The sequence below is a fragment of the Nanorana parkeri genome, unplaced genomic scaffold, assembly GCF_000935625.1.
Source record: "Nanorana parkeri isolate BGI_ZX_2015 unplaced genomic scaffold, ASM93562v1 scaffold84, whole genome shotgun sequence".
In the NCBI taxonomy this organism is placed as follows: Eukaryota; Metazoa; Chordata; class Amphibia; order Anura; family Dicroglossidae; genus Nanorana; species Nanorana parkeri.
In genome coordinates, this window is record NW_017306352.1 from 1,761,902 (window position 1) to 1,787,534 (window position 25,633).

The 25,633-nt window shown below is 40.5% G+C and overlaps 1 protein-coding gene across 6 annotated transcripts in view; it reads left to right on the forward strand.

Moving 5' to 3' along the window:
• The window catches only part of PARD3 (par-3 family cell polarity regulator), a 535,067-nt gene that overhangs the window by 157,261 nt on the left and 352,173 nt on the right, over positions 1-25,633 (forward strand). For all 6 annotated transcript variants that reach the window (XM_018552327.1, XM_018552326.1, XM_018552321.1 and 3 more), the window contains exon 3: positions 5,125-5,305. In XM_018552327.1, coding sequence (XP_018407829.1) covers positions 5,125-5,305 — 181 coding nt within the window. The remainder of the gene's footprint in view (positions 1-5,124; positions 5,306-25,633) is intronic.

Consider the following 25,633-nt stretch of genomic DNA (forward strand, 5'->3'; position numbering starts at 1 on the left):
TGTATCTTATTTGTGCATCACTCGGCTGTAGATCCTCAAACCATCTCTGAATTCATGCTGACACTGTCTTTCCTTCTGGGGGGGGCTACTTTTGTTCCCCATGGTCCTTGTGTGTGTTGTAAAGTAGCCACCACTCCAAGCTCACTCCTGTGATGGACTACGATCTCAGGTCTGGTTTCTTGATTTGTAAAGTGACTACTTTACAACACACACGGGGACCATGGGGAGCAAAAGTAGTCACCCGGACAGTGTCAGCACCAATTCAGAGATGATTTGAGGATCTACAGCCGAGTGATACACAAACAAAAAACCCTTTTTGTTAATAGTTAAGGTACTTGAATGTATTTTTTAAATTGATCGCCTTGCGCTGGGCAAGGCTGCTAGCACAGTCATCTGGTGTGAACAAGCCTTCAAAGTTTTTGGTATTGTCTGTGTATCTAAATCCAAAAATTTAATACACTGAGTGGCCAGATTATTATGACCACCCCATCAGTACTTCGTTGGGCCACGAGAAGACTCCACAAGATGACTTTGTTGGGCCGCCTCATTACTCCACAAGATGTTGAAAGGTGATACGAGGAATCTGACACTGCACTGTTGCCCTTCTGTTGTCTTGTACCAGTCTTGCCACTCTCCGTTCTGCCCTTACATTGCCTAGTCGCTGACGGCCACAATTCGCACGTTCAGACCCAGATTTTCGGCTGACAGTCCAGTCTTTAAACACTTTAACAACAGATGCGCTTGAACATTTAATGAATTCTGCTGTTTTGCTGATACTCGCTCCATGGCTCCGAACGCCAACAATCATCCCACGTTCAAAGGCTGTTAAATCGCGTTGTTTACCCATATCTTCAGAAAAAAATCACTTCTACTGTCGTGGTAAACAACCTGCTTCCCTATTTATAATGGTCTGGCCCTCTAGCAACTTCAGTGCACAATTATAGCAAATTAGCCTACAAACATCAGGTGGTCATAATTCATAAGTCACCCTGCAGAAGGAAGGACAGTGTCAGCACCAATTCAGAGATGATTTGAGGATCTACAGCCGAGTGATACACAAATAAGATACATTTTTCTTAATAGTGAAGGTGCTTAACTGCATTTTCAAGATTTAACTCCTGAGTTTAGTGTCACTTTAAGATTAAAGGAGAACTATGAGGTGGGTGCTTTTCACTCACCTCATAGTTCTAGCCGACCTGTGACAATGAGACTGTCATAAGTATTCCATAGATTAGTCTGCCATGTGTTGGGAGAACATACATTTAGAGCTGCAACAATTATTCGATTAAGTCGATTAAAATCGACGATGGAAAACGTTGCCAACGTTTTCCATCGTCGATTCATCGGCTAAAATTCAAATTTCCCGCTCGCCGCTGCACGCCGCTTACGCCCGCCGCTTACAATCTCAATAGAAACTAGTAGTCCATCACTGAACCCTTTTTTTAAAAATCCGATTAGTCGATTAATCAAACTCAATAATCGGCTAACTAATTGATTATGAAAATAATCGTTAGCTGCAGCCCTACATACATTAGATCATAGTTACCAGGACTTTAATGCCCACACACAGGGCTTGGTACACGTGATGTGTCTTCCTTGTTTTAAATTTTTATCAAAACTTTATCTGTTTCTTGTTCTTCCTCCGAGGCAATACGTGTTCCTGGACTGGGCAATCTTCCTGTCCGTCGTGTCCTGGAATGCTGTATGCCCAAGCGTATTACCGTGTATGACAAATTTCACTTTGTCTTTTCTGCTCTGGTCTCTGTCTTTCCATAATTTTCTTTTTACAAGAAAAAATGATCACATTAGAGTAATTTTGACTTGTTTGGCTGTCCAGCTGCTTCATCTCATGTTCCAATGTAGCATATGTGACTCTGGAATGATTTCAGTGAAGCAGACTGCAGTGATCCTTGTAAAGTCTATTACTTCTCGGGATGATTGGAGGGGGAGCAATCAATGGGAGCATTCCAGGCCTCTTAACATGTTAATTGTGATGGTCTACGATTACTGCGTTTAGGTACCTAGTTACAGAATGTAAATACAAAATAAATAGCGAAAGGGAGCATACAAATTCACCTTCTGCAATGTTAGGGATGTGCATATCTGTAATGCTTTCTGTAGATAGTCCAATGTCAATGTAGATAATGAGCTGATGGCTCTGTTCATGTATTCTGACAGCGGGCATAAGCGTTGCGTGAGGTATCTGTATTATTTTCTTGATTCAGCCTGCAGGTTCACCAAAGAAAATATTACGGTGTATGGCCAGCTTAACTACTAACCATCTGAGGTGGGAAAGAAGGACACTGTTTAGCTTGAGGAAGCGTACACATCTCTACCAGCTTTTGGTTATGTGAAACATTAAAAATGAATGTGTTAACTTAAATCTATTTGACTAACTTTGTTTTATTTTGGCATTTAAAATTAGGTTGGAAAATAATTTAGGGGTTTGATGAAAGATTCATAATTTGTACATTGATTTTTAACACAAAGAGAAGAGGGGATGGAGATTTGATTACAAAAAGAATTTGCAAGTTACAGTTTAGTGGAATGGCTTGGACTGGTTTTATAAGGTTATAAGCCTGCACTACACCGCACGACACCCGAGACGTGCGTACCTAAATAGCACGGTCCTGCACAATAGTACATATACCTTTTTTTTTGCAACACACGACGCACGGCTGTTGTAGCACGGGCAAAATCGCGGCGGAAGATCGAGTGTTGTGACTGGGGTGCCATTAGAAAATGACACCCACAGCGTGATCGGTTCACCCCTTGTCGACTCCTGACCGCGTGCACGATTGCCGTGTGAAGAGGTGTCGCCTTGATGTGAACCTAGCCTAAAGACTTTCCATTGTGATAATGAGCTTTTCTGATTTCAGAAGTGTTCATTTAATAGGCCTTTGGATATCATCAACAGGATAATCATCGGTATCTGAGCGGTATCGTATTATCTACATCAGTGGTATTGCACGGAGCACAATGCATAATAAGAAAAATTTATGTCTGTAGCGTCTCCTCCCAACACATCCTGACACGAGGCAGGAGGACAGGGTAGGAGATAAACCACTCAAGCGGATACATTATGTAGTTTAGGCAGTAACGCTCATCGGGTGGACAATCGACATAATTTACACAAAGTTGGGGGGGCGGCCATAGGGGAAGGAGGAGGGGAGGAGGAGAGAAGCCCAGTTGAGCATAGTTGAGAGGGGTTCTAGTAGGGGGGGACAGTAGCCTCCTGCCGGGCCATCTAGCGACATCGATGGGGAGGTACTTTAAGGAGAGAGGATTGCTGTGAATCCGTCTTGAGTTCCTAAACAATCCAGACGGACCAAGTGCCGGCATATTTGTCTCCCTCATCACGTTCTCCTGCCAAGAGCTCTTCTAGGTCAGCAATGCGGTCCATCTCCACAACCCATTCCGCGAGGGTGGGTATCACCGATGTACGCCAGTGAAGTGGGATAACAGTCCTGGCTTCTGTAAGAAAGTGTCGCAGAAGACCCTTCTTTGCCTTCTTGAGTGATCCAGGGATCACGGACAATAACAGAATTTGGGGGTCGTTTGCAGTTGCTGTTGCTGTCACTCTGTGGTATATCCCCAATACTCTCCGCAAGAATCCTGGAAAGTGAGGACAGTTCCACCAAATATGAGTCATGTTTCCTGGGGAGGCACCGCACCTCCAACAAGAATCGGACACTGTAGGGTAATACCGATGGCGGACCGTAGGACATCTGTACCATCTAGTGAGTATCTTAAGGTTTTTCTCGTGGGCTTTCCTAGCAACAGACAGAGAGTGTGTGAGAGCAAACAACTTTTTCCACTCGCCGGTCGTAAAGGTGAGTTCCAGCTCATGCTCCCAGGCCGACGTATAGACAGGTAGAGCGGGGAGGCCAGGAGGGATAGCAGGGAGTAGATAAGGGAAACTACGTACGATGGGGGTGTTAAGGCCAGGAGGAGGGAGTCAAATTATGTCGGCTCCCCGCCGAAACTGTCTGGTCCCCGGAGGGAGGGTACAAAGGAACAAAATTGTCCCTTTGGTAACCAATCCCTAAGGCCCGGGTCAGGGCGGATCCCCACTGCAAGGGATTGTGTCTGCAGAGCCGAGATTACCCTGCGATGGGATGTCTTGGTCCATTTACCAAACGAAGTTCCAGTCACGGCCGGAGGAAAAGTCGGGTTCCCGAATAGGGGTGTCATCGGTCCAATGTAGGCTGACAGTGCGTGCTTAGAAACACAACGGTCCCATACCTTCAAGACTTGGGCTGTCACACGGGGCAGGGTCGAGCGCACCAGTCTGGATCCAGGGGGCACCCAGGGCAGATCCCGTAAGTCACCCGCTGTGAGGGTCTCCTCCAGTCCGACCCATAGAACCAGTCTACTATACGAGTCAGTACTGCGGAGGCGTGGTAAAGGAAGATATCCGGCGCGCTCGCACCCACCGCGTTCGGAAGTGCCAGTGATCGATAGCTAAGGCGCGGGCGTGAGGTGCCCCAAATGAACTTAGTGAAGGCCCGCTGGACCTGTTTCAGGTAGGCAGATGGCAGGGCAATAGGTATTGTCTGGAAGAGATATAGGAGTCTAGGGACAATGTCCATTTTGAGTGCATTAATCCACCCCAGCCAGGAAATAAATTTCCAAATTTTAAATGCAACCTGCCATCACAAAATAGTGCAAAAATCCCTGAATGTACACACCACATATACCTGCATCCTATAATGCTAGTATTGCACCTCCATAAACGATGATTGGTGGTGGTTGGCGTGGATGCTAAAGTTATGACATGGAACTAAATTCAGGGTGGATTCCAGGGATTGTACCTGGAAATCTTTGTCACTTGTTAACTATGTGTTTTATTATTCAGAATGGTATTTTACATTACAGTCCATGTGCAAGTGAGGTCTATTTTAAATAAACAAATACATTGAAAACAACATTTATAGTTTTTTTTTATTTTTTTTACTTTGCAGAAGAAAAATGTATTTGTACAACTGGTTTTATATCTCAAAACATTGTCAGCAGTTTCCTTATTAGTGGCTTCTATTGGAAAGTGTAAAGTCTGTTTTCATCTTGCTGAGCTGCGTTTGCCACTTCATAAAAATGACAGGTTGTATTTTCTTCCATCAACAGCTTGTAGCTATATATGAAGAACAAGATCCACATCATGGCGGAGATGGCACAAGTGCTAGTTCCACTGGCACTCAGAGCCCGGAGATATTTGGCAGCGAGCTTGGAACGAACAGCATGTCAGCCTTCCATCCTTACCAGGCAACAAGTGAAATCGAGGTTACCCCTTCAGTCCTGCGAACAAGTAAGTGGTGTTCTTTAGGTCTGCTCAGTGGAATCTGGAGTCAGTTAAACAATCGGGCACCTTGTTAAATAAATCTAAAGACAGAGTAAGGAATATCCCTTCAAAAGGCTCTAAATTGAGGGAGATCCCCTCTTAGCTGTCACTGGAATTGATGTCCCCATGGGAATATTTCCCCTTGCATCCTATTCTGGTGACCATTTTATAATTTTGGATTTCCCATCACCTTGTGCCCAAGTTATAATCCTCACCAGGAGGAATAGAAACGGTGACTGTTCCCAGCAGCGACATGGATACCAATAAAAACCTGATGGAGGTTCTAATCCTTTTCCACTCTGTTCAAAACTGAAACATTGTGGCTGTAGATCTAATTACATTTTCTCCTCATAATAATTATTCTAGCATAGCACTTCTTTAAAAAACAGCAGTTGTCTGAAGAATAGAACAGTATCCCTGATACTGATGTGCTTACTTATTACTAAGGATGCACCGATACTAGTATCGGTGCTGATACTGATTATTTGGGCGAGCACTCGTACTCAAGCACAAGTGCTCCGATACTTACCCCAATACCAGAACTTCCAATCAGCGGGAGATTTACTCTGACCGACGGTGCTACGAGGGGACATGACGGATTCCTTTGTCAAGCAGGATATTTCAGGTTGAGTGACCAGAAAGTATTCCCAGGAATGGAAATCTAAAGGTAATACTTGCAAACTTGCTTGATTTGCCTGAGCAAATCAAGGTTGAAGGTTTACATATAAATAGTGGTCAAATTGACAACGTGTTCAACGTCACTCTACAGTAAGAGGACTACAGTGACTGCCACTGTTACCTTCTCCAGGAAAAGCTGACCTGGTGTTCTTTTCCAGATCAGAAAAGTCACAAGTTTCAGGTCAGTGGCTTAAAGTATTGACAGCAGAGGAGTCAGTATGATAGCCAATTATTAGCATTTGTAAAAGGAAAGATCAGCGCAGAAAGCCTCCAGGTTTCCTTTAACCCTTTCACTGTTGTTTTTTTTTAGCACACATGCTATGTATTATTATGTTAGGAAATTATATATTTCCTTAACAGAGTCCCTGTAGAATAAAATGGTGGCAATTGCAATTTTTTATGTTGCATGATATTATTGCAATTTACCAAACTTGAGTAAATAACAGACCTGCATTATTTTAGTTCAAATACACCCAAAATAACAAAATATTACCTAATTTTAATAAAATTTTAAAGATGAGGTTGCACCGAGTAAATAGATACCAAGTTACCAAATCTATGTGTGCCCCCTGAAATGGAGAAACACTACTGTAACCAAAATTGTCTATAGGATGACACTGAGTTTTTAGAGGCCATCTATTTAGAGAAAACTGAATAATGGCCCTGAAATTATTGCTCTCTTGCCAGCATGTGCGGTGACACCCAATATGTGTGGTGCACTCATTGTTTTCATATGTAGGTGCATCTGGTTGTGTTTCACTTGAAAACATTTTTAGGGGGTGTTTTTACATTTATTTAACCTTATTTTTTAAAACTTTTTTAATGTAACTTTGGCTGCTTGTATTATTACTAATGCTGAAGAGTTAAATGACAGTAGTTTACATCTATCAGAAGGGCAGACTTCCAGGTTTGCATGCTCGCTTTAGGATTCACTTAATAAAAACTGTCCCATATCTGTGCATTGTCATCTATTCTAAGCAATATAATCCTATGAACCTGCACAAAAGAAACATCTATAAGGGCAAAAAAAAAATGTTTTCAAAATTAACCTTTGGTTTACATATGTTGAGTCACAGACCCAAAACAAGTATGCATATAAGGACTTCTAACGTTTCTCAGACTTACCTGATCTGTATTATTGTTTTTTGTTGCCTGACTGTTATGGTAACCTGCTGACATTATTATGTCCTCTTTGATATGTCCTCGCTGTTGATATTTCAAAGAAAATAGTCTTAAAATTATTCAAATTTTGTTTTCTGTGTCCATCCCAAATAGGATAATGATGACATACCAATGCTAGGAAGCCTTTTTTGTGTCCTGCTTGGACACTAAGCCATAAGGAGCCCTAAAGGGAGGGTTACCCAAGAATATATTCAGAGTATGTTGTGTTTAATCATCAGAATCATCGGGCCACAATGGCTAGAGATGTCACGTACTCTTGGATTTTTAAGCAATTTAGATGAGTTGTAAAGCTGCTGCCAGTCATACTGAACACAGGCCTGCTTTGAAGGTTTTTTTTTTTTTTCCCTCCGTTCGAAGACACCGCTGGTTAATTTAGCATGACACAAAAGGAAGAGTATTTTCAAGACATTATAAAGGCATTTACGCAACCAGTATAATTTAGTTTGAAAGAGCAGGCTGTAGAATGCATCTTACTTGCGTAAATAGAGAGAATTTTCTGTTAATTATGTCTTCTTTCTAGATTGATGTGATTGTGTTGAGTCTAACATAATTCTAGTTATGTTCAGGCCTTGTATAATGTGGGTGAAGAGGCCTGCAAATTGGCCAATGCTGATCCCCAATGCTTGGCATTACTTGGGTGCTGACAAAACACACATCTGTGCTTCCAGCTGGTCTCACAATGGAGTCAGGGACTCGATCCAGACCAGACCCTGGGACTTCTGACTGGGTTGGAATTCAAAAATATCACACAAGGAAGTTTCTCATGGTTAATCTTTCATGGATCTTAAAGAAGTAGTAGACTCTTGTATCAGGGTAGCCAATGATAAATGCAGTATGATTTTAAACTCCAAAACTTTTATATTAAAATTAGTTTTAACTAAACTCAGTTTTGTCATTAAAAACACAAGTGTAAAGACAGACAGCTGTGTTGTTTTTTCTTCTATTTTAGTGAAGTTGTTCTTTAATATATTCCTCTATCCCACGGAGGGCCTTGGTAAATCTTCAATGCCCAGCCCTGCCTGACGTCAGTGTCTTTGTCCCATAAGCATCCCCGCCTGACGTCAGTGTCTTTCTCCCAAAAGCATCCCCACCAGCTTCTCCTCTTATTGTGCACATGCACCGCACCTCTGTTCATTCTTACAGGTTCACCATTTTCCTGCCGTCCTGTAGACTATGACTCGCCTATAGGAATGAATGGGCCTGTGGTGTTTCTACACACTAAAGCTAGGATTACATTGTAATTTTTTTTCGTTCAACCTGTGGGCTGAATGGAAGAAATATAACTGATTCCTCCATCCCTGCTGGACAAATCCCCCATCACTGCTTCCATTGTATTGTGATAGCAGCCGTTGGCTAATGTCGGCAAACCAGCGGGGTGCTCGCAGCTGATTGGCTGCAATGTCTGTTCGGCCGAAGATTCTCCAATTGGCTCCTTTGGCCTTCTCATCAAGGGATGCTGGGTGTAATGGTTGTCGACAGGGGCACCCGCTGTACCAATTTCAGCCACTTCATCAAGAACGGCAGAAATGCGCATTGTGTATAGCTTAAGAGCTGGTGCTGGGGAAGTTTTTGGAAGAAAGGCTGTTCTGTGCCGGGCAAGGCTGCACAGTGAAGTTTGCTGGAAGTAAGGTAAGCATTAACAGGGCACTCTGCACTTGGGGGTAGTGGTAATTATTAAAGGACGAGTTTGTAATTTAATAAGTAATGGTGATCAAAATAAAAGCAAGCAAAGTTGACTGTACGTCATGCTTGATTTTACACACACTCCTAATATTGTCAATAGTTGATTGTATTCTTCGAATACTATAGAATTTTATTTGACTTACTGTAGGTTGTTTCTTATGCAAAATTGAGATGAGCTGTAGTTGCAGTGCCTATGTTATATTTGAGGATTAATTACTCCATGGTGTCTGCAGCTCTGGGGTTCAGTAAGGGCTGTTTATAAGTGTATTTACTGCATGTTTATGCAGAATTGTAGCTTTTAGAAAAAGCTAGACGAGAGGTTTCTGTCTCTTCTGCAATAAAAGCTTCTTTCTTCCTTTTCATAAACTTCTCTAGAATGTACACGGAGGTGTGCATGCCTAGCTTAAAGTGACATTAAACCCTCAGATTTTTTAACATAAACCAATACTGTAATGTGCGCCTTACTGTAATCCATGGTTGTTTCCCTTCTCTTTGCTGCTCTTCATTTTAAATCCTCATGTCTTCTCATGCTTGGGGAGAACTTCCCTTTTCAGCTCAGGGCCTCTTCCTGTAGTGCTGGCTCAGGTTACAAACCTATACAAACCTATACACAGACACCGTGTATCCATTCCTGAAACAAGGCAGTCTGCTGCAAAACAGAAGTTCTGCAGAGCATGAGAACAGATACAGATTTAAAAGGAAGAGCAGCAAAGAGAAGGGAAACAACCATGGATTACAGTAAGGCGCACATTACAGTATTGTTTTATGTTGAAAAATCTGAGGGTTTAATGTCACTTTAATGTACAATCTCAACATGCCTTGGTGACTGGTTGAATTAAGACAGTTGTGTCATTTTCAGCCTGCCAGTCAAGATGACCAAAGATGACGGATCTGGAAGACTGGGCAAAGATGGTGGCTACACTTGCAGGTGTCTAATGTCGAGCGTTATCATCTGCCTCCCTAGTTCACCCCTGTGTGACTACACTATAGTGGACCTTTACCCCCTTTGATTAAAAATCACATGAGCATACAGCTCTGCATGCTGATATGAAATCATCTTACATTCATTAGCCAAACAAACATCTCTTTTTTTTTCTACTTACAATTTCTTTATTTCCTCTTCCTGGTCCACTTTGGCACAAATCATGCCCAAGCGTTGCATCATGGGAAGGTTATATCAGCAGAGTATTGCTGTGAATTCTCATCTGTAAACTCATGAGATCTCAGGAAAAAGCATTTTCCTTCCCTGAGATGATGTGCATGGTCACATCTCGTAGTCAGATGTGCCAAAGTTCCAGGAAGTAAAGGAGATCTAGTAACCTGCCCTTGGAGATGTTATGGAAGTAAGATGAGAACAGGAGGCATTCTTTAACCCAAATCAAGAGCGAGCAACAAGGGTGACGATGCTGCTCCTATATAGATGTAGTATAGTGAGAGACCTTTGTCACCCAAGGACAGAAAGTGTGTTACTAGCTGGATCGCCAGATTAAAATAAAGGTAAAAGAAAGCCTGCAAAATGAAAACTAATACTGCCTCCTCATTAAGGGCGTGGAAAGCTGCAATATTATAATTGTATTCTTGAGTTCAGAAATACTTATATTCTTTAGATATAAACATTAAGAAAAGAGTGTTCCAGGGGTGAGAAAAATATTTTTTAAGCCAACCAGGAGTTTGCGTGTAACATGCCCCTGGTCAATAATGGGTTAAATGCAATTCACAACTGAGCTTCATATGTCACCAAGTTGGGCAACTTTAGTGTATTTCACTAGTCTCAATTATTTTATGTAATTATGAATGCCACACCGCTATGTATATCAATGCCACAGTTGTGTATAATTGTTCACCGTTAACTAAATGTTGTTGTGTGTGTTTTCTAGCCTTGGGTCTAGGTAGGTAGTTCACAGCTGACGACAGTTAAAACTAACGGATGTTCATTCCCTTCTGCAATGCAAACATGAGGCTCAGGTGAAAATTGCCAATCCTAATGAGCAATTTGGCAGATCAAATGGGCTGTCAGGCAAAGGCGGAAGCCCAGTCTGCTCAATCGAGTATCTGCATGCCAGTAATGAATCAGAACTTTCCTGTAATAAAATAAAAATACAGGTTTCAGAGCCCTTTTCTCAGCCGAACCTTGTAAAATGAGCGGATCTTCAGTGTCTTCCCTTTCATATTTCACTTATTTATTCCAATTCAGTCTCCGGGGATAAAATCTGTTTAGAATCACATTGCATACATTTACAAAGCAGAGATGTGATGAAACACAATCTTTTGAGACAGCACAAAGTGAATGGAAATGTCCCTGCTTCGAAGAACATATTGTAGATAGAAAATTGCCGCCATTCTTATCACATGTAGCAGGGTTGTGGCCAATGGGGCAGTTTTTGACCATGCCCTTGCTGAATTCTTCCTTTTATAATATATGGATGATTGTTCTTCCCCTGCCACAAGATTGAAATTAGGCACAAAACAGTAAATTCTGAAGACGAACACAATTTAGTTGTGCCGAAGTTAAAAAAAAAATAAAAATAAATAATAAATGAAAAAAGTCAAATCTTGTTTGCATTTTTTCTGATATTTGTTTTTAATGTTTTCTTTTTTTTTAATTGAAAGAGAAAGAGTTCACATGACTGTATAGTTAGAGGAGCCTGTCTAGTTTGTCGGCTCTCACTGCTGATTTATTAAAAATCAGTACCTGAATTTTCTATTTGATCCCCCTTTTGCTACTTAACTGGTGACTAAATATACAACCTAAAAGGTACAAAAGTGGTACGCATCTTATGGCACCTTCGAGGACCTGTGTTATCTGTTTAATCATCCCTATGTTCCCTTACACCAGTGGTAGCCAAACTCTGGCCCTCCAGTTGTGGTGAAAGTACAAGTCCCATGAGGCGTTTCAAGACACCGACATCCACGAGCATGTCTTACAGAAGCAGAGGCTTGGCAGGATATGTAGATTAAAACAAATAAACGAATAGTTGCGCTAGGAGAAATATATTGTGAGTAGTCACCAGCTGCAACAATGTATGTAAAAGACATAAACAATATAACTAATATGTTGCACCTGGTGTTTCCTAATCTGAATTATACATCACCCTGTGTATGTGATCAATTATGTTTGATTGTATTTAATTAAAATTATTATCATGAACTAATAGTGATTAATGTGTGATAAATAAATGAACTTGTGTACTCTTCACTTCGAGTCCGTGATTGTGTTCTTTTTATACCATGTTGTTATACCATGACGGCAAACAACTGATGAATATGTCCCTCTGACAACCAATTCTGACCTTGGACTATGGAATCCTAACTGCAGTGCATGAGGACAGATAAGTACCAGCATTGCCCACACATTACCATCCAAAAGCTGGGTGAAACGATAGACTGTTTGGACTGATTCTTATTGTCATAAGGATTGACCTTATGCGAGAACTTAAATGTGTCCATTTTTATTGTGCAATTTTTGTTTAAGTCAAGCAGTTGTATAGATCAGTTAGATCAGAGGGGCTCAGAAAGTGCCGACTCTGTTCATATATACCATTATTGTGACCACTGTACCCAGGATTTTACAGATATGTTAAGATAGGCCCCCTGTAGTGTCCCAATCTATTTGTTGTTCCATGAGTGCATGTACACGGTAATTGAGCCTGATGGTATAACTTGCACAATTATAATTTTTACGGAAGTGTTGTAGATAGATTTAATCTTTTTTTCACCAGATAATTAGTGTATGAGCTTACCCAAGTGTTTGGGTCATCCACTAGCTCACGTTACAAGGGTGTCGGATCAATTTCACTAATAAAGGAATCACTTTTATCCATGTTATTCACGGCATAGTGGAGGATTTTATCGGCATATCATATAATATAAAAAGAACACAATCACGGACTCGAAATGAAGAGTACACAAGTTCATTTATTTATTTATCACAATCATTATTAGTTCATGATAATTAATAATTTTAATTAAATACAATCAAACATCATTGATCACATACACAGGGTGATGTATAATTCAGTAGATTAGGAAACACCAAGCGCAACATATTAGTTATATTGTATAGGATATGTAGATTGACTACCCATGTCCTGCACCCTTCCATCTCCTGTCATTAAACTGAAATACAAGAGCCTCAGTGGGCAGTAGAGACTTTTACTTTAGGCACTTTTTAGGCTAGGCCATATTAATTTTAATTCTGAAATCTTAATTCTTGTGTGTGTCAATTGCTAATTATGATGAGGATGGGAGACTGCACCTTCAAAAACAAGTACGTAGTGGAAGCTTTAATTTTTCTATCCTGACTTTTTCCCTTCAGGTGTAATACAAATTGCAGCCTTCGGAATGATTACAGAAACACTTTTGTGTTAAAGTAGTCCTACAAAACGTTCAGCTATATACAAATATCTGTGAGGATGAGTAAAGCATTGAATTATATTGTCATCCTTTATCATCTTTAATAGTGCAAGGATTTAAGCTCAAAATGGATTGCCAGTAGTGGACAATCGGAATCCATTTTGTACCCATTTGGCCTCCAGTAACGTGAATTCTAATTGCCTGCTAGTTATCAGTTCTGTAGTTTTGCAACTTGTACATTAAGATTTTTATATATGGAGTCATCTATTAGTTACTGTCTGTTCATTACAACTGGGATTAAAAAGGAAAGTCATGAGAGGCACCATAGTATTATACTTAATGTTGTCAAATTGTAGGATTTTGGGTTGGGAATCTGAAGAAAAAAAACACCAAATACTAGATATTTTGTAGACAAGTGTAAATCTAGGATGATAGCATTTTGTTCTGCATAATGTGTAATTTAGGACTATATTCGTGTACTTTTATCCCCGGAGTAGTTAATAAAAGGTCTTTCAGATACTCCTATTTTTCTGTAACTTCTTCTCCAAGTGCCTGCAAAGCATTAAGTAGAGGTTTGGCACGGTGGATCTTGGCTCAGAGTGGTGACCACTGGTGTCCGCTACAAGCAATTGATAAAAAATCTTGTTAAATGCTGAGATCTCCAGAAGGGGTTTTGTCACTTTAGTTGGCACAAGACATCTCTTGGTGGTATAGCAATAATCAGCCCAACTGGATACCAATTCAGCAAACGCCTGTTACACTCACATAGCCAAATAAAAATAAGGTGGTGATAAATAATCCCCAATATAAGACTTTAGGGATTATCCCGAATGCAAGTTAGAGTTTAAATTCATAACCTCCCTGATCATATAGTGACCACAAGCAGTCTAAAGCTACCCATACATGGCTCAAATATTTCCTGATTCCTTTTCAATTGGACCACATTTGAGCCGTGATTGTCCTTGTCAGCAGCATCCAGCTTGACATTTCAATATTGAAGGACCCGAATGGAAAATAGTTGACCGAACAGTGACTTCATCCTACCAGATGCAGTTATTATTTAGGTACTCGTGCAGCATCAGGTGCCAGCGTCGGCCTGAATACAATGGCTGGCAGTGACAATTCTTCCATTCAGCCTGTGGGGCTTAACGAGAGGAATTACAACCTCTGTGGCTAGTCTAACAACAATCAGGGCAGCAAAGGTTTAACATTAGAGAGGTAACAAGTACTGGCTGGTGAAGGTGTGCCTCTGGGTGACCCAGCCTCCATATTTTACTTTTCTTTGGAACAAAACATATGTTTCTCTCACTGCACAAGCTATGTTTCTTGGGGTGAGCAGGGGAGAAGATGGTAGTCTTGTTGGCAGAGTGATTTCGGCAGGAATAAGAATAACTTTTCCAGTACATTATTCATAAGAGATTTGCCCGTTTGTGGCCACCCGTAGCTGAAGTGGGCTACTCCTGACTCCTTTGTTCCATTCACAGCAATGATAAGGTGGCGTCTTCCTTATTGGTTGCACCACTCAGTATCTGCCTTTCACATACTGTCAAATAAAAATATTGTGCCGATTTAGAACATTCTCATTCGGGCATTCAGCAGATCATACCTAAAAGTCTATAAGTAGCCTTAACAGTGACACTGGTATATGAGGAGCCTTCAGTTAGTGTGCTTCGGAAAAACTCTCCTAAATTGCAAACAGAATAGCAGAAGGGGTTTGTAGACTACAGATAAAAGGTGCCTTAAGGCTGTTCCCTCTGTGTGCCAGCAGGTAAACCAAAGATGTTTTTTACATATGTAATTGCAGAGAAGTTGCATATTTCACAGAATGAAAAAAAATAAGTACACTTTGTGACAAGTCTACAGTGAAGGTTGTTCTAAGTCTATTTTGAGCTTCAACACACTATAATTAGTTATATTTAATTTTTACTTCATCTTGCATATGTACCTTTTGCGAAGCTGGGCTGTCCATGGACCAAAGCTGGGCCATGTGAACTCAGATGCAAAAGAGCAGTGTTGTGTAGAGTACAACAAGAGGAATTAATTGTTAGAAAGCACAAAAGGAATTGTCACAAGAAACAAACGGAATCACCTTCAGGTGGTAACATTTCTATTAAAATGATTGTTGCCTTGCAGTCAGCTTTAGTATGATTTATAATATTTTCAAAATCCTGTTATAGAAAGTATAGTAAAAAATACATTTTCTGATGCAGCTATTGTAGCAGGTCAAGCAGTGTCATATATTTGTATTACATATAAAATGTATTCAAGTGCCTTAATTAACAATAATGTATCTTATTTGTGTATCACTCGGCTGTAGATCCTCAAATCATCTCTGAATTGGTGCTGACACTGTCCTTCCTTCTGGAGGGTGGCTACTTTTGTTCCACATGGTCCCTGTGTGTGTTGCCAGCATCTCAAGCTCATTCCCATGATGAACTATAATCTCAATACAAATTAGTAAGGGCCCATTCACACCAATTGCGGCAGCTGCTGGAACGCACAGCAATCGCTCACAAAACGTCCCCCTTCGTTCTGGGGTGGGAGGGGGCACGGCATTCATTGAAGTCAATGAGAGAGCACGCAGCATTTTCTGCGCTCGCAGTGGACCGTAACACAGGCAATGTTTTGCCACACGTCCGATTGCACTGCAGGCTTGGGGCGTGGCTGTGGTGACATTGACTTCAATGCACCACCACGCCCCCTCCCACCCCAGAATGAAGGTGGAAGTTTTGTGAGCAATTGCTGTGCGTTCCAGCAGCTGCCGCTCTGGAATGTACCGCAGTTGGTGTGAATGGGCCCTTACTAAACTTGAGATCGTAGTCCATCGTGGGAGCGGGATTGGAATAGTGGCTACTTTACAACACATGCAGGGACCATGGGGAACAAAAGTAGCCACACTCCGGAAAGAGGGACAGTGTCGGCAACAATTCAGAGATGATTTGACGATCTACAGCGATTCACAAATAAGATGCATTTTTGTTAATAGTTAAGGTCCTTGAATGCATTTGTAAGATTTAACTCCTGAGTTTAGTGTAATTTATTTCAGTAGATATGTTGATACATTTCTACTCCACTCACTTCAGCCATGTATTAACCTAAATTCTTTTATACCTTAGGTTTTTTATTATATGAATTTTTAATTGATGCAGATAATCATGTTATGAATGATTCATATTAATCTGCCGGGCTACAACTCAATTTTGCAGGCAGGTGGAGAATCACAGCACACCAATGACTGCCGAGTGCAGCTCAGGTGGTGGCGATAATGCCAGATCCTGCCATAACTTTTTAAAATCCTTGATAAAATAGAGCATGTTGCAGACAGTAACTAATGTGAGACAGCGTTAGGACCTCTGTGGGCCTTCTATAGTTATAGTATGTAATGTCATATTTACATTTAAACCTGGATTATGGTTCTTTCAGTTTCCAATCATTGAAGGCTTAGGAACTGGCTGTATCAGAAACATTATCCACTCTATGACCTGCCTTCAACCCGTGGAGAGCCCAGCTGCAAACATTATCCATATGAGCAATCCTCATCTGTCAATTTGCACATACTCTTCTGGTCCTGCTGCTCCAATACAGTACTGTTTGGGCCACTCACTGCCTTAAAGTGCATGTCAGGGTGCAGTAAAATCTAAAACAGCACTACATCTCTGCTCCTAATTCCTGTTATAGGCTGACACTACACAGGGTTTTTGTGGACTGAATTAATGTTAGCCCTGCCTAGTTGTACTTAAACTACTGACTCCCTCCCAGTTACCGCATCTCCACAACATAGGGATCATTTTTTTTTGTAGTCCATGATTAGAACTGGGAGCACTAACACAAGAAGTTCGCACAGGACAAAGGGCAGCTCAGAATTTTTTATAAGATTATTTCTTAATCATATATTGCAGGACCCAGGCTCTTTAGTCCATTGGATTATGCAGCAACATTCAAATGGTGGGACACTGGCAAACAAAGCTGTAGGGACAGCCCCATCGCCCCAAAACCCCCCCACCCCCCATTCCTTCCTCCTAGCAAGCCTCTATTTGGCAGCCAGCAATAATAGAAATGGAAAATGGATCATAGGAAACAGAGTGGAGGGGGTCTGTGCCTTACGTCCTCAAGGAAAAGGATTTTACAGATAAGACGCAAATAAAAATTAAAATCTATTTTCTTAACCGTACATTTCAGTACAGAGACTCTTTAAGTCTTAGACTTTTGACACATACAAAAGCAGTCCAACTGAGGGGTGGGCAACACAACAAACTAACTCCAATAGACCCACGTCAAGGAAAGGCTTGAAAAAACTCTGTGGATTGAAGCACTTTACGACTGAAACTGACCTCAGAAGAGGACTGAATGTGCACTGAAGACCAGGTGGCTGTCTTGCAAATCTGGTGCGGAGAAGGCCAAGAAACACTGATGCAATGAAATGTGTTTTGTGAGGAAAGGGAGGAACCCTGTCCTGTAAACATAAGGGTCGAATGATAAGACGACCAAACTACCTGAAAAAAAATGAAGTGAGAGGCAGGGTGTGTCCTGTAGGGACCTTTAGGAATGACAAAGAGAGAATCTGAAGGTCTAAGCTGTAGTAGAAGATAGACTTTAAACAGTGTGTATCATATCAACACAGTGAATATAAATCTCCCTTGAATGTTTAGGCACAGGACATAGAGGAAGTTATCTTGGGAAGAAGGGAGGCCTTAGGCCTCAAGACAACTGTATCTCTATGCAACACTAGGAAGGGCTGTTTGCAGGATAAGGCTGCCAAAGCAAACATTCTCACACTGCAGAGGTGATCACAATGAGAAAGCCTACCTTATGGGTAGATAAAGGGGATATCCCTGATAGGTTTAAAGGGTAGTGTTATCAAACCTGACAGAACTAGGTTCAGATTCCACAGTGTCACTACAGAATGCATTGGGGGAACTATGTCAGTGACGGCTTGTATGGATGCTTTCACCAAAGAATGAGAGGCAAATAGTCTTTGTTAAGGAATGACCTGGGCTGAAACCTAACTCTTACAGATACATAAGGCCAACAAGTGATGTAGGCCAGAGTTGAGACAAGGGCACCATTTGTTCATGGAGAACTTTCCACTGTAGTAGTCCAGAAGTCCATAGGCATGAAGCTGTGTTTTTGTTTTCTTTGACACAGGGATGATAGTTGAGGCACAGAGAGAGTGCTGCCCTAAACACACACACACACGGTGGTGGATGCTCCTTTGCAGCCTCCCTTAAAGCCTTATGTGACAGATGTGATTAAAATTAACTCTAAATATATGTTGAATGTTTGGGTCTACGTCAAACATTTCTATGGAGACATTTCTGTGTTGTCTACAGTTGAAAATGCTATTGAAGTTGCACAAAGTCCTCTGATCCGCCTTCCTTTTTCTTTGTTCACATCTGCTGAAAATGCTTAAATAAGTTTGCATTACCTACAACAGCACATCACCAGGCTGTTCCAATTTCCAGTCTCCCTAATGTTCTGTGATGAAGTTCTCACTTTCATTTACCTCTTATCTGTGTCTTCAGAGCCATACTTATCACTTTGAAGTTGTGGCTGGTAACCAGAGTCGCAATTAACTTTAAAGTTTCATTTTTACTTTTTCTGCATCTCATTGGAATGTCTGCACATTAGCTTCACTTACGATAGGAAAATAAGTGTCAGAAAGTGATCAATGGCTTCAATTCTCACTCCCTCCTCACACTTTCAGCTTAGCTCTTGTTCCTCCTTTAGTATTCATCTTCCTCGTTTTGCAGTTCAAGTTATGACCTGGTTAGCTTTAGTAGGACAAAGTAATTCAGAAAATAAGCGATGTGGCTGACAGGCTGTTACCGGCATTATTGTTGAAGGGAACGTGCAATTTTAACATCATTGTCTCCAGGCGTCCAGGAATGAAGTCGCTTGCACTTTTAAGGTTGGGTGGTTTGTTATATAAGGTTCTCTGTTCATGAGCTTGGCAAACCAGAGGTGATTACATACATTATTTTTAAAGCTACAATAAATGATGTTCTGAAAATGTCTTCCTGAAAATAGTACTTGAATTGCAATGTGGCCCTAATACATAGATAACCTTGTCAAAATCTGACAGGAAACAAGGCCGCCTCATATTTGGCTATGAGAAGCCTGTCTGTGTCTCACAGATAACCTTTCATCATGAAAAATCTTATCACTTTTATAAAAGAAAACCCATCGCAAAGAAAGAACTGCACACAGCTGATCAGTCTGTGCTCTCTGTTAAATGTTAGACCTACACTGAATAGAGTGCAGCTCCTGGGTCCTCAGCAACTCTCAAGGTTAGTTAGAATTAGCATTATTTATTTTTTTGTATGCTCATTTTTAAATCACATTTTTAAAATGTAGCTGAGATGAAGGACACTTATTCTTTTTGGCCTCCTCCCCCACCACAAATGCATACTTACCGAGATCTGGCACCTGGGGCCGCCTGTGTTTACATCCCACACCAAAGTTCTCACTCTGCTGACTGAACCTGCACAGAAGAGCTCTATAGACTTCTGTGGGGCTACCCTACCTCTACCAGGAAACAGAGGTAGATGAGCCAATACAAATTTGTGGGCTAATGGCTAAAGTGAACAACATAGGTGGTCACAGACTGTAAGTATAATTGTTTATGTACATAACTTGGTTTCTACAGATGTTCCTGGTGCTGGCTCAGAATTTGCATCTGTCAGTATTGCCAGTAGTGACTAAGGGAAGTACACAGAGGGTGGGTCCAACATAATACAATCCTTTCTTCTTTCTCTAGTTGTGGAAATCTAAATAATTTACCAACTGTGGCACGCTGAATGTCTGTCTGCATTATTTTAAAAGTATAAAGGTTATTACGGGTTATGCGCATCATACAAAATGGGCTCCCATGTATAGAACTAAACATTTTACATATAAAACCCTACAGTGTATCTAAAGCCAAAGCTTTTTTTTTTTAAATTGAGTAGTAAAGGGTACAAATCTGTTTTTGGGGGCTATATTTTGTTTGTGCTGCCACTGGAGAGGTTTCCCATTTTTTAATTTGTTTTGGTGACTTTTTTCACCCAGACTTAAAGTAAGAGAAGATTCACACCTTTTGAGTTATCACTGAAACAGGAATAGAAGGGAAATCTTCCAATGGGGGACACTTCCTCTGGTGACAACTTTTTAAGAAAGGAGTTCTCTTTGTGTCTTGAAACAGGAAGTGAAGGAAAATCTCCTTTGAAGTGGCACATAGGAAAAAATCCTGACCGTCTTTTAACCCTTCCCTACTTTATACAAAAGAAAAAAAACTAAACTTTGGTCTTTAGATATAAAAACCGCAAGAATATTGGATTGCTTTGTTACAAGAGAAAAATCGGTTAGTCTGTATAAATAAAAGTGAAGAGGAAAGTGTGTTTACCCTGCATTAAGAGCTGCATTGAGAATATGTTGTGTATTCCAAGACCTACATTTTTGGCAATTTTTACTGTTGGGAGCAGAATAACAAACGAGTGAAAGTAGATGTCTGGACACAGGTGCGGCATCCTCTCATCCTATCAGAAGAAAAGGCAGACATAAGAGCATCATTAGTTCCCTCCGAGCCATCATCTTCAAGGTTGGCTCTGTCAGGTTCCCATGCCAGTGTATGTTTCAAAGTTGGACAATTGTATCTGAACTGGATTTGGTTTGAAGGCTTCTATGTGCCCCTCCCAGATTTTGTCTTTGCTTCTACTAAAAATGATCTACAAGTTCTTTTCATTTTCCAGTCCTCTGAACTCTCGCCCTATATCGCAGCCCTGCCTAGTTCATTGGAACTTGTTGCAAGGCTTTGATCTAATATTGCCGCTCGGCTGCCAGTCCTCTCGATCTACATATATCCTCACCACATGGAAAGATCTTTGAAATTATGTCTTTATCCTCCCAGCCACCCCCTATAAATTCTGCCTCTGCGTGAGAACTGTATGCTTATTAGAAAATTAAATTTCATCATCAGAAAAACATGGCCTGGGTCTAAAAGCACAATGTTTTCTAAACCTGTGTGCTCCCTTCAAGAATAGAAAGAGCTCACAGTAGCCAATTTTTTTGCCATTAGTTTCTACTATGTAGTAAAGGAATTATACTGCATCTAAAGTTATGCCTCCTTTATTGCTCTGACATTTTACCTGAGCATGCTTTGACTACAAAATGTGTGTCTGTCAATGTATTAGACAAATGCAAAATGCCACACAGTCTTTCCTGTCGTAACCTACAAATATTTCTGGATATGTTTATATTGATAGACATTTTATTTTCCCCTGTCAAACACTTGTGCAAAAGGAATACAGGCACAAATGGATAGCCATGTATTCCTTTGCAGATGATCAGATCTCTGGAAGATGCAATGTACTGAACATCTAGCATTCATAAATCTGGTGCCTAAGTGTAGATGACTGCACAAGTTCCTTAGCATCACCATGTTTCCTGGTTGTGTTGGTCTTCCTTTGTGTGTATTTTTTCTACAATTTAGTTAATTGAGTCAGAATAATCCATGATCATGATTTTTTTTATTATCCGAAAGAAAAATAATCTTTGAACATTTCAGTTGAAAAGGATTTCCCTGTTCAGTTAAGTTTTTAATCTTTTGTTAATATCAACTGTCCAACCCATACTATGTGACACTGACTCTTTATTTGATTGTGGCGGTTCCAGCATTGCCTTGTGGAGCAATTATCCTCTTACTTCTTATCACAGTATGCTCTGTCACCAGGACAGGAATAGTGAGGAATATTCTCAGCATGAAAATGATATTTAGCCTTGGAGGTTCTAATGTCTCCCTTCCGTAACCAAACCAGAAATCAAGAAAAGTTGCTGAAGTTACAAATTAGAGTTATACCACCTATCTTACACTCTTACTTGTATAGTACTGGCAGACAGGCAAATCATTTCCCTGCCAATATTTACACTGTTTGTTAAAATGGGCATTTTAGGGTTTAAACTAGTGAATTGATAAGGTGCCTTCTTTTGAGATAGTGGTGCCAGATGACAAAATTATTGCCTTTTCTGTATATAGCTGATGGGTACACTTGATTAACAGTTTTGTAGAGAATTGTATTCCTGCTCTGGTTCTTGTTACAAAACAAAGAATAAAGTCAAGTCCTTGTAATAACGGGCAATGCTGTGACTGGTGCGTCTAGCCCTCTCCACTGAGTTTCTTACATTATTAAAAGTAGGACAAAGGCAGGATTCATTTTGTGCTCAGGGGATGTGCCTTTGTATATTTTTTTTCCCCTCCAGAGTAGTCTGTAATTATATTTAATTCTTTGAGGGGAAAAAAAAAAGCTTTTTCTGTCCTGTGACTTGAATTAGGTTTTATGAGTTTTGCAGCTAGAATGTTTGAAAAGAGGAGACTTCCCTTTGATCACTTTAAATAATGTATCGTCTCTTCAAAGGAAGGAGGTGGAGCCCAGTGGAGTAAATGACATTGGCTCTTGTAATGAGACTTGTAAAAAGTTGCCAAGGCATGTTCCACTGAAAGTCGCAGTAGTTAAAGAGGAACTCCAGGCAAATTTAAAGACATTGCAAACTGTACACAGTCATGTTTTAAGGTTTTAGTAGAAAAATTGCAGTTTCTTTTGCTGGCACAAGCTTGTTCGGGATCAGTGACTAGATAGTAAATGTAGCCTTCTGAGTAGAACCTATACAAAGAGCTATCGAGGGCCCTCACTCAATAGCATGATAGTCTTGGCTAACGAATGGTGCAAATCCCTTATGTAAAATTAAATTGGAACTCCATACAAGTATTTAAAAATACCCATGAATCCACTTCAAATCTTCATTGAAGTCCTCTTTATTCAACCTCTTCTTAGTGGGCTTTGATGGCCCTACCTGTCCCTGCTCTGCAGAGTACAGCCTCTTATTGACAACCTTCACCATTGGATTCTACTCCTTCTGTGCATGCTTCCCACTATCTTCATTCCAGTGGAAGGTCCCGAAGGTTATAAAGAGAGTGATAACTTTCCAATGGAGATGACACAGCATGTCCGGGAGGAGCAGGATAAGGATATATGAAGATTTTCAAGAAGAGGCTGTGCAGTGCTGAGCAGGCAGCACATTGAAGATTTTAGTCAAGATGGGACAGGTATGCATGTGACCTTTCATAGGGGATCAGGGGAGGGCATCTGAGTCCAATAAGTGTAAATCATCTAAACGTTTAAAGCAGAGCTGAAGCTGAAAAAAATTGCTAATGGGTAGATTAATTTGCTAGAAGAGACTGTGTGTCGCCTTCTGTCAAAAACTTTCACTTGTCGACTCTAGCAATTTTTCTAAAATTGTACACCAACTGCAGCACATGCATTATGTAAGTAAAACACATATGCACAGAAGTGATATAATCAGTGACCATTCAGTAGGCAAAGGAAGTTTCAGTTATCAGGGATAATCAGCGACCATTCAGCGGGCAAAGGAAGATGCAGTCATAAAGGATAACATTGAGTTAGAGTGTGGACTTGTCATCGCTGGAGGAATGTAAACTAAAAGGCAGGCCTGCCGTAAGGACTCCCACCCAAGTTTTGCTTTAAATGTATTTTAAATGCAGTTAGTATGAATGCCTGGATATGGCCTAATATGAGTCTCTTGCAATGCCTTGCTCACCATGATATAGAATGGGAAATTGATGGTCATCACTAAAATTGACCATGGAAAAAAAAATTTGATTGTGGAGTCTCCTGTAGATCTACCCACATCTATGCAGTGAAAGAGCCTGCCTAATTGGACATACATTGAACGCATTGTTTCGGTAGGCGTTCATATTTCATATCTATAGTAAAGCTAAAGGTGATTGTACAATCGGATTGAAACAAGTATTGCCAGCATTAGACAGTCGTTTTTCTATTGCTTTGCAAAGAATTGTTAGTCCTAGCAGTGCGAACTTGCTTACAGTGTGATGGTGCTCTTGCCCAGTTAGCAGGCTGCAGGAAGAGATGTGTATAAGGAAGCTGATGGCAAACCTCCATATTGCCCTTTAGTCACTCATCGATGGATTAGAACAACTACCGTGATTTCAAGGGGAGAGATATGCCTTCCTTTAAAGATAGTCATTGCATTCCCGTTCTTCGGTTTACTAAAGGTTTTTGTAAAGCTACATGTTTTTCTTTGTATCGGTTGTTGTAAAGCAGAGAGAAAACACCTTTTTTCATACATGTTGTGATTTGTGAAGTTATATCTGTCTTATTTCTCTCTGTTTGACATTCCTGGGAAACTCATCTGAAGATATTCAGTTCAGAAATATATGAATTATCTTATGAATGTAACATGCAAATCCACAAACCTGCTACTTTCCAGATTTGCATGTCACAAACAATTTCTCATCACAATTCTCCTCGCTGGCCACCTGCTGTGCATCTCTAAATTTAGCATCTCCAAAATGATTATTCTTCTTTAATTTGGTTGCTCTAGGTAAATGCGTACTCTTGCATTCTTAAATTTAATTTTCATATTGAAGATTGTGGGGCATAAATAAATGTTGCACATGCATATCTATATGGTTTATGTAAAGTGCAGCACAAAAACAACACCATTCTGCAAAATTTAAATCTGCTGAAATTAAAGGAAACTGATGGGGGTGGAGGCTACCATTGCTCATTTCTGCTGAAAGTGCAAGTTACCTGGCTGACTGGCCCGGGACAAGCATACAGTCAGTAAAATCTGAGCCAGGTCATAACTACTCCCAATATGTATTCTTGTTTTGGGTTAGTGCAAAAATATTAAAGCCATTGAAAACACATTTCCCCCGAGGTTTGAGTAAAACCCAACTTCAGGCAAATTTGTGTTTTGGATATAGTTGAGAAAGGTTCGAATGTTTGACAAATTTGTATTGCTCAACGAGACTCCATTGGGGAAGATTTCCATGAGATTACATGATTGTTACAGGAATTCACAGGGACCGGAAGATGGCTGTAAAATTCTTAGAGGTTTTTACTTCTTCCCATTGTAGTGGAACATGTGTATTGGTTGCTGCCCCTGTGCCCATTGTAGAGATTTCCCATTGTTTCCTATCATATTGACCCCCTGTGAATGGGAAAGGAAGTGAGGAGAAATTTAATTCAGGGCACAGACAACAATGGAATGCAGAGAGACGTTCTAACCTTTCCCCACTATACATCTAAAAAGTTTTGGCTAGAGTTTGATATTAAAACTGAATTCCAGACAGATATAAAACACACAAATGAATATTAATGCAGCTATGTAATAAATATGATATATTTATGCAAGCAGTCTAGGGTAAGCAGTAAGCAGCATAGAGATGCTGTGCCTTGTGGCAGAGCTGTGTAGCTCTTAGGGCTCAATCAACAAAGTTTTTGGCAGGTAAAGGAGCTCAATATACTGTGTGTATATGTATGTGTGTGTATAAATGTGTGTGTGTATATGTATATGTATATATATATATATATATATATATAT